The sequence below is a fragment of the Pelecanus crispus genome, chromosome 7 (assembly GCF_030463565.1).
Source record: "Pelecanus crispus isolate bPelCri1 chromosome 7, bPelCri1.pri, whole genome shotgun sequence".
NCBI classification, from domain to species: Eukaryota; Metazoa; Chordata; class Aves; order Pelecaniformes; family Pelecanidae; genus Pelecanus; species Pelecanus crispus.
In genome coordinates, this window is record NC_134649.1 from 31,612,131 (window position 1) to 31,629,315 (window position 17,185).

General features: G+C 44.0%; 1 protein-coding gene across 2 annotated transcripts in view; it reads left to right on the forward strand.

Annotated features, from left to right (window-relative positions):
• The window catches only part of RBM6 (RNA binding motif protein 6), a 59,813-nt gene that overhangs the window by 22,346 nt on the left and 20,282 nt on the right, over window positions 1-17,185 (forward strand). For both annotated transcript variants that reach the window (XM_075714699.1, XM_075714700.1), the window contains exon 6: window positions 909-982. In XM_075714699.1, coding sequence (XP_075570814.1) covers window positions 909-982 — 74 coding nt within the window. The remainder of the gene's footprint in view (window positions 1-908; window positions 983-17,185) is intronic.

Sequence of the window (17,185 nt, forward strand, 5' to 3'; positions counted from 1 at the left end):
TCTGGAAAGCATTGTTTTGGCGTGAGGTGGCCTTGGCATGTGAAGGGTGAGGTTGTGACTTTAGGTTGTTCCTCAGTGCTTCAGTTCTTGGAGATAGTTTCAACATGAAGCATGGCTCTTAGGATGGTCTTAACTTCTGTAGTGTTCACTCTGCACTTTACTGTGGGACATAACATTTTGGCACAGGTAACTGGAGTACACAGTTGAATCAGTAGGTCCCTTCTGCCACTGACTGAGATGACAGCTTTCCAAGGAGTGAGAAGAGTAAAAGCTCTCTAGCTTCTTATGTTTAAACTTAAGCTCCCGCACCCTCTTGTTACGTGTGCAATAACATCTATACCAAAATGAAAAAGTTGGAGTTCTCATTCCTGCTCTACTGCACTTTTTCGTAATACAAGGGATTAGACTTCAAATGTAAGCAGGTGTTGAAGGAAAAATAGCAAAGGCAAAGGAATCACGTTAGTTCTTTCTGAAATATTGCCCAATTAAAATGCTGGCTATTCATGTAAAATACATTTGCAGCAAGGTACTTTGAAATGACTTATCAACACTTGCTTTGGAGAGCACTGCCTCCAAGGTAGCACAAAATGTGAAACTGGCAATGGAAAATCACTGTGGCTTTAAAAAAAAAAAAACAAGGCAATTATTTCTTGCCCTAAGGAAGGGTGTGCCTGTCGCTGGGTTGTGTAAGGGGAAGTGGGAACACTGTACTATTAACATTCATGATAAACTGCCCAGTTAATCATCATCCAGCTAGTCCCTGATTTCTCTCCTTTTCATTCTGGAGTAGAGGGGTGGTGGTTAGAGGGTTTGTCATTGGAGGGAAAGGGAAATTGAATATTTAATGTGGCTTTCTTTATGACAAGGCACTAACATGACTCCCGTCTGTATTTAAATGCTGTCCCCAGGTTACGACTATGGCTATGTCTGCGTGGAGTTTTCACTCTTGGAAGAGGCCATCGGATGCATGGAAGCCAACCAGGTTGCTTTAAACTTCGGTCAATGCTGCTAGAAGATTTTTAAAATTTTTTTTTTGGTGGGGTGGTGGAAAGCCAATGAGATTTTTTTTTTGAACCGTTCAAAGGAAGATCTGTTCTTGTATAATACACAACACTGCGGTTTAAATGTTGTTTCCAGAAACTTGTAAAAGGCTTAGAAATGCCAGTGTGAAAGAGCTGCTGGACACCAAATGGTCTGCCCTCCTCCCTAGTGTATGTCGGCACCCCGGCTAGAGTCAGAGGCTGGTGGCTGACAGACTCCTAATGCAGGTTTTGGCCCTGATGCTTTTGTACTTATGCTGAAATCCAGTCAGAAAGATCTCTGCTAGCATTAAATGCCTCCCCCGGCTGTGCGTGCACACACACATACACATGTGACTGTAGGTGAGGCCTCTGGTATGCAGTTCTGAGTCAACTATGACTTGCGTGCTTCACTTTTCCATATGCCTTGTGTGTGGGAGAGATTCTTAATTGTGTGTCTCCCCCATATCTATCCTGTCCTTTGGCAAGCTGGAGCTGCAAACATGAGGACTACCCTATGTGCAGTTGCTCCTGGTAAATCTGAACATTTCCAGCCCTTAAAAGTGCCAAATGACTTAAATCCCTGGTGGATAGGTACCCAAGGAGAACCTTTACTCTGATCTGGTATTTGAGGCTAGAGCTGTTGTCCACCATACAAGAGCGAGATGCATAAAATTTGTTAGGTAAAACATAGATTCGTGTGTCGCACCACCCTCCCTGTGCCTTGGCATGGCAGGTGATGGATCACTCAAGAAAAAACACTAAACAATTGATCCCCCTTCCTTCACTACATCCCTTAAGTCTCCTCTCTGCTGACTTCTTTCTCCTAATTTGCCTGAGTAAGAATCCATATCAATTATCTAAAGCCTTTTTACCTCAAGTCTTGCTGTCATGGGAGGAGAGTCATGAGTCAGATTCAGAGCTGTGCATCTGCTAAAATGTACTTACAGTTAATGAGTCTTCACAGCTGGGGTTTCGAAGGTCCCACTAAGCACTTGCATTTGCCTCTATTTTTGGTTACAGAGGTATTGCAACTTATAAAAATGTTTTACAGAAATAATTCTGGTGCTGGGAAAGAGCCTGGTGCATTCCTGCTGGGGTGGTGGTGGGGAGCACAGAGAGAGAAGGCTCCAGAATTAATTATTACTTTTACCATCAGTGACAACTTTTATTTCCCCTTCAGTGTTGCTACAATTCCCAATTCATTTTGTTGTCACTGGGGAATCTGTAATTATGTATGACACTCCTTTTAACCAAAGGCCTCTCCATATTCTCTCCCAAATTCTGCTCACATAAAATAATGTCTCCCTATGTGAGAGCAATTCCCAAATACCTGGGAATTTGGGAATTCCTCTTTTTCCTGTTGTTGATGCTGTCACTTCCCCTTCTCCCATTTGGAACATCCCTACGTACTTGGACCGGTGTTTGACTTGATCAGATTCAGTCCATTGCTACAGCAAAGAGCCTATAAGCACCAGTCCTTAAGTTGAACCGAGTGCTTAGAGGTGCCCAGTAAATCACTGTACGCACATGAGGAGGTTCTGGCTGGAGTTCAGCTGCTGCTTACATTGACCCTCTCCTGCAGCAGTTATAGCAGGCCTTCAGGCTGGATAATTTTTTACCATGTTTCCCTTCCAACATTCAGGAAGGGTGCTGCCACAACCCCGCTAGCGGTGGGGGTAATGGTCCCAGCTGTGCACTCTACCTGGGACGCATTAAAAACAGATAGGGTATGAAGTCTTCCAGTTTTCCTTCCTCCTATACGTGGCTCTGTGTGTGTGGAGAGAAAACCTGGAAGTGGATCATCTCCAAAGCCTGCATGTTCCAATCTTTACTGTGTTTTACTAGAGCTACAGTAGTTTGTAATTAGTGAAGCAAGAAATGTGCTTTTTGGCTTGGCGTGACCCAAGCTATATGAATTTGGTCAGGAGAGTTGTAACCTCTGGATTGCCCTGCATAGGTTAACTTCTCTATGTTGCTCTTGATTGACTATTAAAAAAAAGACCTTAAATTTTTTTTTCTTTTTAAAAAAAAAAAGAGAGAAGTAGTAAGATTTGTATCTGACCTGCTGCAAGCGAGGGAGCTGACTTTTGAATTCTCAGTAAAAGCCAAATAGAGATATTCAGAAAGGCAGTTATGCAATTCAGTTGTCCTTATACAATAGATGTCCCATTTTAATATTTTCCAGGGTAGAGCTGTAAGATCATCTTGTTAGACTGAGAATTAATCTGCATTTTTATAAGCTGCAAAAATCAAAACTTGTGTTAGCTAGGACTTACATTCTTTGGTACCTCAGTTATTTTCGGAAGGTTATCAGCTATCCCTGTCAAATTCAGTCACTTGTGAGAGCATAAATAGCAAAACAGTGTCAGCCCACAGTGACATCTTAGCCCCTCACTAGTCAACCTGCCTCTTTCTCAGTCATCTGTAGGCTAGAAATAAATAGCTTTTGCAGAGACAGCATTTTTGATGCTGTTTACTGCCTGTTTAACTGCTCCTGCCTAAAGAACAATTTGCTACATCCTTTTATTTTACTCAGCACAGACCAGCACTCAATTAAGAACATTCCCAAATTTGCTAACTACAGATTTACCAGGTCCAACTCCCTCCATTCAGTAAGTCTAGCATGTGTGTGTGACCGCTGAGATTTGAGGGGGCTTTCTATTAAGTACATCATGATAAGGAAACATCCATCTTCTATGTTGCCCTAATTTTGTAGGGGATTTTCATTCCACTTGTATTAATTGCTGCAGCTAACGTAATGAAAATACCCCCCTTATTAATTGCTTTGCCTTGTTGATTGTTGCGTTGGCAATTTATTACAGCTAAAGGGTCCCATCTAACGTATGTGAAACATGATGGATTGCTGTTGTTGCTAGTGCAGATGTGTTGGGTGGCAGGTTTGGCTGAGTGAACTGCCAGCCTCCTGCTGTCTTTGGGAGGCTCTTTGCCCGGTAGGGCAGATGGGCTGTTGAGTTGTTTTGCAGAACCGGAGTGCAGCCCTTGTTGCAGCCTGATGGTTGTGATGCTCCTGTTGGTCTTTTGTTACAAGTTGGCTGTCATTTGACTTTTATGAGAGGAGACCTCTTTTCTGGCTGTGATGAGCTGCTTTTCCTTTGGGGAGGCACAGGTATTTTGAAAGGAAAATGGGGTTTCTGTCTGCTAAGTCACATGGTTTCTCCTAAATAATCTTTCCCTCCTTTAGTCATTTTGAAAACTTGTAGTGTGGTGTGGCATTTATCTTACTGCATTTTCTTTGCATTAAGGGTTGGTGTAGCCCATGCTGTAGTAGTGTTCCTGTCTTGGGTTACCATTTTGGCTTCTTGGGAGACAACTTTTGGAATACATCCTGTGTCTCTTGTTCTCCATATGCTTTGGGATCCCACTGAGTACCTGGATTCTCTCTTGCACTCTTTCATCTGTAGAAGAAACACCCATAATTAGTTTATTATTGGGTGCAAGAAAATCAGGTGGGAAATGAAGTACTCTTCGTGTACTGTCATGTATCATAAAGGGAGGTGAAGGAGGAGAAACGGAGAGATCCTGTCTCTGCTGCCTGGATATTTTACTGTTTTAGCTGAGGTGTGGAGCTGGTTGTTATACATATGGAAGCAGAATAAGCTTTTTTTAAGTTTAGGAGCAAATTATTAGTCTTGACTGACTGTCTCCAAATCCTCTCAGGCCTCAAACTTAGCAACACTGGCAGCATGAATACTTCCTAGCTTTTGTTGCTAGTAACTAACATTTTTGTAATCCTTTCCTCCTGTTTCTTAAGTAAGAGGGCAAAAATGGGAGAGCTATAGCATGAACTTTTAAAAATACATTGTAAATTATTGTGGAGGTCTCCAGGCGTGTGTGTGGTCATTCGAAGGCTTGCTCTTGTGCCTTCCTGCACTGAGATCGGCATGTTTCAGAGAGCAGTTTCCCCTGCAGTGCTCTGCAGTCCTGGTTCAGCTTGCTGAGCACAGCAATATCTGCATTCCCTGCTTGTTTCTTGCTGGAGAGGGTAAGATGGATTCTTGCTGGATTTTGTGGGTGCTCACTTTACTTGAGCACATCCCACCACCGTGCAACTGGAAGCATCAGCTGTGCGTTTCTCCTGCTCTAAGCCTGTCCTCTTTTATCCATTCACTGTAGTGCTTTTCTGCATTTAGTGTGAACCTAGCTTCTGGTACAGATCAGACTTCACAGGCTTTCCACTGTAGCTGTTAGTGTTAAAATCCACAAGATGCTGTGACAAGCAGTCAAAGCCTAGGACTTTCTGTCCTGAAAACATTTGCAGTAACCAGTCACAACTCTGTGTGGCTTGCCAGTTAAATACAGAAGGAGCTTGTGGTTATCCTGAGAATGTGCCTGCTCTGGTGACCTGTAGCCTTGGAGTATGTATTGAAGCCTGTGGTACAAGGAGTGTGTTGCAATTTATAAGAGAAAATGTGTGTCCAAACATTAAAAATAATTGTTTTCCTTTTGGTAGAATATGGCGAGTTATGGAGTCTGGCATTTTTTTCTAGAATCTGCAAAACGCCCCCTGTAATGGAAGATGACACCCACCTCAAGTGTATTTTCATGGGCTGTCTGGTATCCATCATTTACTTGCTTGACAACGTCACTCTATCTCTTTAGCTTTAACCTGCAGTTGAGGGTGGTGGTGACAATTGAGTGTGTCCACAAATACGCGGAAATCCATTTGCATGTTAGGGTAAGAGTGCTGGAGATGGGCTTGCTTTTGGTGTGTCCTCCTTGGATTATCAGATGACATTATCTTCTGCTTTTCTTGTATATTAGGTGTGTGGATTTTGCTCAGGTTGTATCATTAGCACACATCCTTTTTTTCCCCTGTTAAACCTGTCCTGCTTTTGACTGTGTGGATTTCTAGAATTACCTTTTGGAGTCTTCCACTTTGAGTGTCTGTATAAGGAAGGGAAAGGCTTGTATACCTAGGCAGTGTTTCTTCTATAAACGTCCTAATGATCTGGGAAACATGCACATTATGGAGTAATTTTTATGATCCAAGTGACCTACGGAAAGTTCCCTCCATAGGCTACCTTGTAATCAGATGAGTGGATTTCCAGGCAGCAGAGCTGATTTGGTTTTGGGGTTGTTTTTGGTTTTTTTTGTGTGTGTCTGATTCAGTGTGTGGCCTTGTTGTGAGTTCACGCTGGTCTTACATCACTGAGGCTTGACATGTTGAGTCAATCATTTGTTCATTCCCACTTGTGTCTCACTAATCACTGCATTGTACCGTCATTTAATTGGAGTTGTAAGCCTCTGAGATCAGTTCGGAAGTCTGCAGTGGGAGGCTCCTAATGCTGGGCAGAGGCTTCCCTGTGAATAAGCAGCTGGATCTGCCTGCAATGACCTCTGACAGGGCTGGGTGCGTGGGTGTACGTGTGTATATCCTGCAGTCATGTTGTAATAAATGTGATGTCTGCTTTTCTGTTCAGATGGACTGACTTAATCTCTGAGTGCTAAGAGACCTTCCTTGTGCAGAGAAGGGTGTCTTTTGTTGTAAAATGTAACTGCCAAAAAATTCTGGTACTGAAAATACTTCTCTGGACCTTCTCTTCTGTCATCTTAGCATCTTCTGTAATCTCAACTGTTCAAGCCATGTGAATCCTCTTAGTCTCTCTTCCTTTGGCACAGGAGGTCGTAAGAGATCTTCTGCCAAAGACTTCACACGCTCTTCCTTCAGCCGGTGGTAGCTGCCCATCAATGTGTTTTTTCTAGATAAAAAACCTACAACCACCTTCTTGGCAGCTCTGTCCTGCCTTGCCTCATGAAGCAAACCATGCTAACCAATGTATCTTAAAATAAGTACACTTTTAACTGGAAGAGTTGTGAAGCTTGCATCTTCTTGCTCTACTTGTGTGATCCCAGCTTGCCATGTTCCTCTACCTCCCTGCTCTTATTCCAAAATCCTGTCCTCCTTTTTTCCTTCAGCCTCGCCTTACCTGTGTGATGAGGATAGTACGTGTTTTTTGCTGCTGAACTGCTGCTCTCTAATGGGATTGTCCCAGAGGACAGCTTCTGGATGAGCAGCTTGGAGCACACAGCAGATGCTTAAGCAGGACTTCCTTAGTATCTCTGGTTGCTGCTGGGGGCATATGGCCCAGCTGAGTTATCTCAAGTCTCAAATATTGCTGTATATTGCAGAATTATCTGTTCCTTGTGCTGAAGTTCACTTGGGCTGCTGTATAAATAGGTTGTTCCACATAAAGCATCCCTCCCTACCCTTCTCTAAAATGAAACTGCTCTCCCTCTGGCCCCTGGGCATTTCTGTTCTGGTTATGGGTTTGTTGGGATTTTTTGCTGGTTGACATTAACAGATCTATGTGATGATGTATATCTGAAATATCCATTCTTTCCCTGTAGATCTCAAATGCCTTTTTAATCAAGTTTGTCTCTGTTGGGGTAGATGTTCTATTTACAATGCCAGGAGCTTGAGCTGGCAAACGTTAAGAAATAATTGTGATTTGCTGAATAACTTGATCCATGAGTGATTGCCAAGATAAGTGTCCAGTCCTCTCTGGCTGATTGTATGATGTGATACACCAGTACTTGCAGTGCATCACTCACTCCTGTTGGGTACCGCATGCCGCTGTGCAGCATCCAAAGGTGCGTGGGGGTGGATACTCCCTACACTGGTGGCTCAAAGTGAGGAACCACTGTTGGGCAGCTGGACCTTTGGTCATGCCCAGCATGGCTGCTGTAAAAATGGGGGTACTTGAAAACTTTTGCTTGTGAATGTGAAGTGCAACGTGTACCACAGATAAGTCTGCTCTCTGCCCCTTCCATAGGGCTAAAGTTGTATTGTAGAGCACTCACTGGCAGAACAACACCTAAGAAATAGCTTTGTTTCAGTCATTTTCAACATGCGAAGTGTTTTCCTGAGTGACATGGCATCTGGCACACTCATGCTTTGAATTTGTTTGTAGGTGAGATTTTGCCTTGAGCTAGAAAGCATTTGAAGTAGTCCTTGGATGCATATGCAGGTTACAGATGCTACCCTGTCCATGTAGCTATCAGGACCTCTTCTCCTAACTGTTGATGGAACAGTTGTGTGACAATGAGGAAATCTTAGTCACAGACGCTACATATAGGTGCGGTTTCACCTTAAAATGAAGAGCGATGTTTTACTGCTGCCTGCTCTTACTCACAGATTGTATGTTTTTCATTGTGTTCACATTCATGATTGGTTGATTTTCTATGAAGACCTGTAGAAACTCTAAACATATTCTTGTGTAACCATTTGGAAGGTATTTATCATTGTAGCGTCAAAGTGCTTCAAAAGAGTATGGTAAATCAGCTGTAGGACAGATAGTGTGTTGCCAAAATTGATAGATTGTGTACATGGTCAGAAGGTGATTTTGGATCAAGATGTAAAATCCTTTGATCAAGCTCCTATATGAAAGTTAGTAGGACTCATGCCACTAATTTGCTTTGATGCTCTTGAAGTCATCCTTTAAGTAAGCTAGTGACTAACAGAACTGCAGATGCACTATCAGAAATTCCCTCTGTACTCTTGGTGGTGGATGGTGCCGATGGATATGACTGAAGGAGTCACAGAGGGAAGGGAGGGAAATGTCCGTATGGGTTCAGTTTACATGAATAAAGGCGTCTTGGTGAGTACACCATAACTTTCATTTCCAGAGCAAGACCATTTTCTGTCATGGTTTTGCCATAATGGTTTGCAAAAGACCTGTCATCGTGAAAGAGATGGCAGTCCTTCTCAGCCCAATCCCAGCAACGTCGAGGGGAACACCAGATATATTTTATAAGCGTATGAGCCAGATTATGGCACTGAGACTCCATCTGGACTGTTTTGATAAGTGGGAGCACGCCAAAATGTTGTTGCAATTTTCACTTGAGTTGTTTTTGTTAGCTTCAGCATCAGAGCTGTTTGATCATGCTTTTATGCTATCTTGGTGGCGATTGCTATTTCCATTCCTTGGTGCGCTATTGATGTTGGATTGCTGGAACAGGAAGGTAAAAGGTTGAGTCTATAGGCTGAAGAAAAATGTCAAACTGCACACTCCCTGGAGTTAAGGAAGGCAGAAGCACCGTTTCCTTCTCTTAGAAGAGTGGTGGTCTGCCTGCTTTTCTGCAGAAACTGTGTATTTTTTTTGCATAACTATGGTTATGACAGTGAGAGAGAGCTGGAATTCCCTTCAGATGTGGATTTTACTCTTGTTTTCTTCCCAGTTGAGTTTGTGTTGGAGCTTTTCAGCGTAAATCATGGAAGTCTGGCTACCTTGAATTGGGGTACATTCAAAAAGAGTACCTTGAATTTTACATTTTTCTGCTCGGGTTATGAGACTCACACAAGCAAAAGATAAAATTCAGATGTTTTAAGTTTGAAGATGCAAGATCAAAGCTATGGCAGTCAGCAACTTCTATTTGTGAATTTCTGTTTCCATTTGACTGTAACTGGGCTGTTAATGTTCTTGACTAGAAATGAAACATGATTACAGTGGAAAACGGGGGCGGGGGGGTGCGGGGGGTGGGGTGGCAGGGGGTGGCATGCCTGAGTGGACTATTGCATCATTATCCATCAATCACAGGCAACAAGGAAGCAGGTATTTAACACAGGACACACAGTTATTATCCGCCCCATTCCCCTGCGAGCCACAGGGCACCTTCAAGACTCTTATTAAAGCTTTAATACCCACAGAGATCACAAGAAACACTGTATGCTACAGGATCAGAGATCAGGAGCATTGCTGTCATTCTACATCTATGCAGGACAAGAAAACACATTACGTGGAAGAGCACCGAGGGTGCTGGCAGACAACAGCCCTCTGCACTTCCAAGGAAAGGCACAAACTTCCCCTGATCCTCTCTCATTTCAGAGGGGGAGAATTTTTCCTTGCATCATATCTGGCAACCTGTTTAACCCCACATGTGTGAATGGGACAGCAACTGAGAGGTCCTCAGTACCACTGTGTGACCAGCTTACTGAATCTTTGGCTACGATTGCTCCCAAGAGAGGGCACTGGGGGAAAATCCTGAAGCCATTTTGTACAAGGAGACACAGGAGGGAAGTGGAAAGTTCTTCCTGGCTTCTGCAGCAACAGAAGCTGTACAATGTGCAGTTGACTTGTTGCAGTGAAGTGTCTGATGTAAAGTAGCATTCTGCCTTATGTTTTTTTTTGCTGTGCTGTTGCACTGTGTGTATGCATTGACAACTATCAGGTGTTGCGTCCAAGTGTCCTCCTGCACCTCCATCACTTCAGACCACCTATAACTTCAGTTAGTTATATCTTCCACAGGATGAACAAACAGCTTCCAGAAGTAGATTCCCCAAAGGACAGGTGTCTAAAATCAAGTGCATCATGTAATGAACTACATTTTTAATGAGGGTCAAAGCTATAAAGCTGTAAACATGAGATTTAAGTATTTAAATCTGTCGTCTTTAGAACAAGAGGATGAAAGTAATTCTCTCCTGTTTTCATAGACAGCAGGGGAAATCTTAGTTTTTGTGATGTACAGTCCATGTCTTAGCAGGAAATTAGCAATATTCAGATGGGCTTCATGTACCGGATTTGAGCCAGGATGGCAGTAAAAGCCCAAGCAAACATTTAATGTACTTTTCCATCAATGATCTCAGGAGCAGAGTTAACAGAGAAAGTAATTATAGGTCCTCAGAATCCCAAGATGTATTTTCATACACATGAAATCAGGTTAAGAAGTCTCATTAAGAAGCTGTCTCGTGGTGCAAAGATATTTTGATCATATTAATGATATGATTTCTAAGGTATTTTACTGTTTATAGTCCTAGGTTTTTGAAAGCCTGATTGATTCTCCCCAACTTCTGCTATCACTGGAGAAGAGAGCTCAGGTGGTTTTTGGTTTTTTGGTTTTGTTTTTTTTTCCCCCGACAAGGCATTATTCTGTGCCTGGTCCATGTGTGATCGGTGTTTGTCCTCTACCACTGCCTGCTTCTCTGCCCATTGCACTAACTTAGCTTGTCTGTTTTTCTTCCTTCTGATGTGTACTGGGCCTGTCATTAAATGTAAGAAGTGAATTGCAAAATGTTTACTAGATACCTCCTAGTGACAGGCAGATGACTGATCCATCAGATTCGAAGAGGAGCAGCTGAAAGCATCACCTCTCTGGTGCTCCACTGGTTGCTGCTCAGAGATGAGCAGCCGCACACAAGGAGCTGCAGGCAGTACCTCTGTGTCTGTCTGCCCTTGGACTGCACGGGCCAGTCTCTGTACTGAGCCGCGTGTCGCTGCCTGGCTTGATACATCCCCCAGGTACTAGAGTCCCACAGGAGGTTCAAGTAGCAATACCTGGGCCACCTGCTACTGTGCTGCTTATCTGACAGTTTGAGGAGATGTCCGTGCATGCTCTTTCCCCTTCCCAATCCCTTAGGAATTAAGGCAAGCTGGGGCACTTCTGACACAATAGGAAACTGTTCTTTTCCTTCCTTAGTGTCAGGGTTATCGTAGGAACTGCTCTCCTGCACACTCACCTCTCTGGCTAGACTCTTGAACAGCTAGGGTCAGCTACTGCAGCCTCGGAGCCTGGATATTCACATAGGAGAGTTGCTTCTTCTGCCTCTTGCACCCTGACAAGGCACTAAGCTCCTTTCTTCAGCAGTTCTGGGAACTGGCCAGGAAGGAGGGACCTGGATGTATCTCTGGATGTTGTGCAGTGCGGTTGCCCGGATGAACCTCTTAAACCTCAGTGCCCCTGTGAAGGAGGAGCTGTTGGGTCCTCTGGGTGAGCTGTGACATGCACTAGTGTAATGTTGTACCCAAGCCAGGCTGGCAGGAGAAACTCATTTCTTTCCAAAGGGCTCGGATAGCTCTGTTCTCACTGTGCCAGGTTTCCTGGGCAAATACTGACCAAAAAGGTTAAAGCAGCTGTTTCCCAAACCAATTCCTAAGAAAAGCTCTCTTAAGAGGCAGCACCTGCTCAGCTGTAGAAATCGGTACAGATGCCAGCCTGACGATGTGCCAGCTGCCTTGTGATTCTGTCCAGGTGTGACCATTAAGGATCTAGAAGTAGCTTTTGGACAGGCTACCTCGAGGTCATGGTGATGTGCTGGGAATCATCGTTGAGACGGCACAGGTAAGTGTTGCACTGCTGATGCATTTCCTCTGGCAGCTGGCTGGGTTGGTTCTTTCTCTTACCCTTTCGGAGTCAGAATCAGGCACCCACTTTTGCCATTAACTGAGAATTTGGGGATGTTGAGAAATGAAGTCTGCAAGGACAAAACCCTCTTTTCATCCAGAGCTGCTCCCTCTTCCCAGGGTTTTTGGGTCTTTTCCTTGTGGCAAAGAGGCTGTCCTGCAGGGAGCTTGCCTGCACATTGGCTGCAGAGAAAGTATTGCCAATGAAGGCTCTGAGTGCTTAATCCAGTGGGTATAGAAGTGAGTTTGGAGGCATGTCTAGGGGAGCCTTTGAACTGCTCTCTTCCCCATTTACAGTTGGCGTGTTCTTAGCGAATGTTTGCTGCTGTGCAGAGCATCCTGCGCTCTGGTCGCCATGCAGGTCAAGCTGTGTTGGAATTGCTGTGTAATCCCATGGTTACGTGCTTCAGAAAAAGCAATTTACCCCTGTAAGGCAGAGCTTTCCAGCCTGACTTTTTCCCAGCACGATTTTGCATTGGGATTGCTCTTTAGTGTTCTGATATTGCGCTTCAAATCTGTGAGTAAGGAGCTGGGCCTTTCCTCATTGTTCTCCCAGCTTCCTTATGGCCATTGCTAATTGTAAGGTACCCCTGGGGAAAATGCACAGGAAGGTCCTGGGGTGGATTAGTGCATTGTGCTAACATGCTTAATCTTTATATTGTTTAACAGCCTTATGGGATGAGATGACCTTTGAGGAAGAAGGTGGTCATAATAACAAAGTATTGAGAAATATGTCCAGGCACTAGAGCAGCATTTTGGAGAGGGAAGGGAAATCCCTGTGTTGGGAGCAAAGGGAGTCTTTGAAGCAGCTGTTGTTCAAATACAGTGTCCAGGCAGTAGACTGTGATGAATCAGAAAAGGAATATAGATGAGGCAGAGCCATGAGGACCCTTCCCGAGAGCCATCTATGAATAATGATACTCGATATGCTAAATATTTAAATACTCATAAGTTTTGATAGTTTAAGTATACTTTTCAAATAGAGGATTTAACGTGATTCATACTTTTTTGGGCTTGGGAACAAGTGCTTGATATAGAATCATAGAATCATTTAGGTTGGAAAAGACCTTTAAGATCATTAAGACCAACCATTAAAGAAGGTCATATGCATGACCTTCTTACCTTACCCTGTAATAAGTCCTTAACCATCCATGCTTCTCTTTAGCTGTGGTATGGGAGTGTAGCCAGTAACACCAGAGTACAGAACTTGTTCCCCTTCGAGCTGTTATCTCCTGATGTGCCCATACCCTCACTGTCTGAATTCTAGAAATCCTCTTCTGACCCCTTTGTGCTGTATAGGAAAGGCTTTCATTTAAAAATATCCACATTTTTCCAGTGACCCTATAATGCTGGTCTGCAAAAGTGCCCTCTTCAGAGGGGTGAGGGAAGCTGGAGGTTAGAATTAGCTGGACAGGGAGACGTTAGGTCTTTCAGTGGCAGGTAAAAGGTCCACTGCACTTCACTGGATCAAAGAAAACTTTTAGATGTGTTGAAATCTCCTTAAAGGGTGAAATGCAGAAGCCATTCATACCACCTACCACCCAAAGCTGGCCCTACAGTGTCTGAAGTCCTAGGCACATTGTGTGGTTTCTCAAGCTGCAACACATCACTGTTATCCTTTCTGGAGCTGTAATTGGGAGCTTGCCTGTACTGACTGTTTTGGTGGTGTTCTCAGAGCAGGACTGAGTGTGCTGACAAGTGAAGCAAATGCTGTGTTTAAAAGATAAGCACTTCGAGAGTCCTAACTTGGAAGTGAATTGGAGCTCAGAATTCAGGCAATAAAATGTAGAGAGCTGGCATAGTCTGAAACACAATTTCTGTGTATATTTGCAAAAAGGATGTCACTGGGGGGGAGGTGAGTTGTAGAAAGATACTGGGACTTGCTTAAAAAAGAGTATGGCTTGTATCCAGGGAATTTAGAAATTGTAGGAAGAAAGCTGGAGGTGTCTTAGCAGGCTAGATTGGGTGTCTGTGGAAATAAGGTACTTAAAGGATGCAGACTGGCACCTTCTGCTCAAGGACAAATGACCTGGATAACCAGGCAGAAAGGGAGGCCTGAGGAGGGCTGTCTGGGAGCAAGTAGAAATGGAAACTTGTGTGTCACAGTGGATGGTCCCAGTGCAAGTAGGTAATGGGTTTTGTATGAAAGGAGTTTGAAAAGGAGGCCCTGAAAGCTATCTGGGCTAAAATAATCCTTGTATGGCATCTTACTCTGTTATATTTAGCTACTACATCTTTAGGACTCTCTAAGTTATCCTCCTAATGCCTCAGTTCTGTCTTAGTGCCAATTTTGTTTAACATGCCTGTCAGTGATGTGCCTGAAATTATGTTCTGTTAACTAAGAATTGATGATGGCATCTTTGGGCGCTCAGTCTCAGGCCTCCTCTGACCTTGAAGACCATGAGCCCTGAGCATGCCATGCTGGTTGGCATCAGATCACTATTGAAATGAATGCCCTACTGCTAAATGGTTCAAAGTGATGCCACGTGCTCTTGAGCTCCAGCCATTGCTGATGCTCAGGAGTCAAACATCCTCCTTTCCAGGTGACCACTAACACAACTATTGTGCAAGATTCATCTCAGTGTTTGTCTTGATAGAGACCTGTAATAATAATACACAGCAAGGTTGTTTGGATCCACTTGGTGATGTAACCATTCCCCTGGGATCCACCACTTGTCAGACCATCCTTTTCCCCTGTATATCTTGAATCTTCTGCCTTGGCTGTCCACTACTCAGCAGCAGAGTGCTGGACACTGATAGATCAGCCCATTAAAAAGAAGTCCCTGAGCTGCTAATGGTTAGGGAGCTGGAGAAGGGGGCTGAGAGCCTGGGAGAAAGTCCCACTACACTAGGAATTTGCTTGTAGTTACTGTTCCTGTAGAAAACGCCAGTTTGCTGCAATACCCTGCAGCAGGCTGGATTGCTCTCATTTCTTCATCTCTCCATGTCACGCTCCGTTTTCTAAATGTTTAATTACAGATGGATTGTGGTTTGTGGGTTCACAGCTTTTCTCATCTGCTTTTTGTCAAAGGTAAGCAGATGTACTGCCTGTTGCTGTAGAATTGAGTCCCTTATACAGCAGCTGCCAAGGAGCTTGGAGATAAAAACTTCAGCATATGGAAAAAAAGGGATGAGAAGCCAGTTTCTGTGGCTGAGATGATCTTGTTTTGAAATATATCCAGCTGGTCTCTTGTCTTCCCAGGTGTCTTGGTGTTGGCCCTCTGCTCTGTCCTGGGAAGCTGCTGCCTCCTGAATTCCATGAGCAGCTGGGGATGTGTGGGTTAGAGGGACCTTTGGTGTTTGACCCCGTCTGCCTACTTTATCTGAAGATGAATACCTTAAGGGAGAGAGCCTTGTGCTCTCCCTGCCAGCTTCCCTCTAGCCTCTGTACAGAGATGAGAACCATGCCAGTGAAGTAGGATGTGATTACATAATTTACATTGTGTTGCGGTTGGAGTTGTTAAATTTGCATTTATAATCCATACTCAGATAGGAGAAAAACCTGAAAGCAGTCTGATTTGCGGTTGCAATTAGATAACCTGACTTCTGCTGTCAGCCGCTTGTCTCCCAGTGCAGTGCCGTCCAGTGCCTTTGGAGGCTAGGACTGGAAGATACTCTGAGGATGATGAGAGTTCGCTGTTCTAGGAAGTGCTGCTGGGACCGTGGGCTCCCTCTGCATTCCTAGGCTGCCTCCTGGGGTACTATCTGAGGCTCCCCAAAGCAATTAACACTAGTCATTAATAGGTTTAAATAATTTTTAAATGATGGATGTATAATGATTTTTGAATAACCACCCTAATTATAGTAAATATGCATAAGAGGGCTGAATTAACATCACGTAAATGAGGTTAATTCTGGTATTTTAATGTGACTGCTTTGCTGTGCTGCCCATAAACATTCTTTTGTCGTAATCTTTGTATGCAATTTTATATCTGTTTGCAAATGATATTTTAATTTTTAACATGTGGAACCATGTCAGTCTTCTGACTTGGTTATTAGTCAGCAAGAAGGATACCAGAACCTTTCAGTTCATGGCACGGATATTTTCCATTTAATCAAACTATGAACAATATAAGGAAATAATTAGTTGAAGTGGTGTTTGGTTTTGTGCACAAGCCAGCTGCTGGAGGAGATCTGAATATGGTTCGCTTGTGGTGCAGGCACCTCCTGTGAGGAGTGTGGGGACAGCACTTCCTGCACGCCCTTGGTTGCTGCTCTGTGGTTGTAGCCAAGGAGAAAACTTTGACTTACTGATCCTTGTGGATTTGAGGGCTCCAGAGCTGAGCCTTGATTCTGTTCCAGAAATTATCTGTATCGCTCCAGGCATGTGATCTGTAAAGCTGAGACTGACAATTGCTATTCCACTGAGTCAGGTACCCATGGCCTTTCTTGTGACAAGGAATGGTGGCATGTGGTTACCATCCCACTGGAAGAGCCAGAGCACACTTCCTCCACAGCAATCCACAGCGGCGCTGGTTGCTACATCCATGTCTCCATGTGGTTTGGCAGCCCTTGTGGTAGCTGCTGAAGCATGACCTGTGGGGTGGAATACTTGGAGAGCTGTCAGCTCATTGTTAAGAGGCTCCGAAGTGAGATTTTACTGAAGGTTTTAATGTTTGGCCAAATTCAGTTAAAGCAGAAGCCTGGTTTGATTTGAGGGAGTGTGCCATGCTCCAAAAGCTCTCCATGTTTCAAATTTTCTAGGTCACTCTTGGATGCTCTAAATTTTTTCAGGGAAACAGCAAAAACTTTGACATTGATGATTTGTGTTCTTCCGTCATCTCGGTCTTGGATTGCACAGAGATACTTTTTTGGCAAGTTCTCCCCCTCCTCAACCCCTAGTCATCATCATTAGGAGGCTGTCAACAAGCATGAGAAATACCAGCATGCCAACTGTAAATGTTAATTGAGGGATAAGTAGCTGAAGTGGGTAACTCGTGCCATGCCTGACCTGCGGCAGTCTGTCTCCTGGCTCTGTCAGTAGCTGCATTGCTTCCCTAGGAAGCGTGATCAAAGCGATCTGTG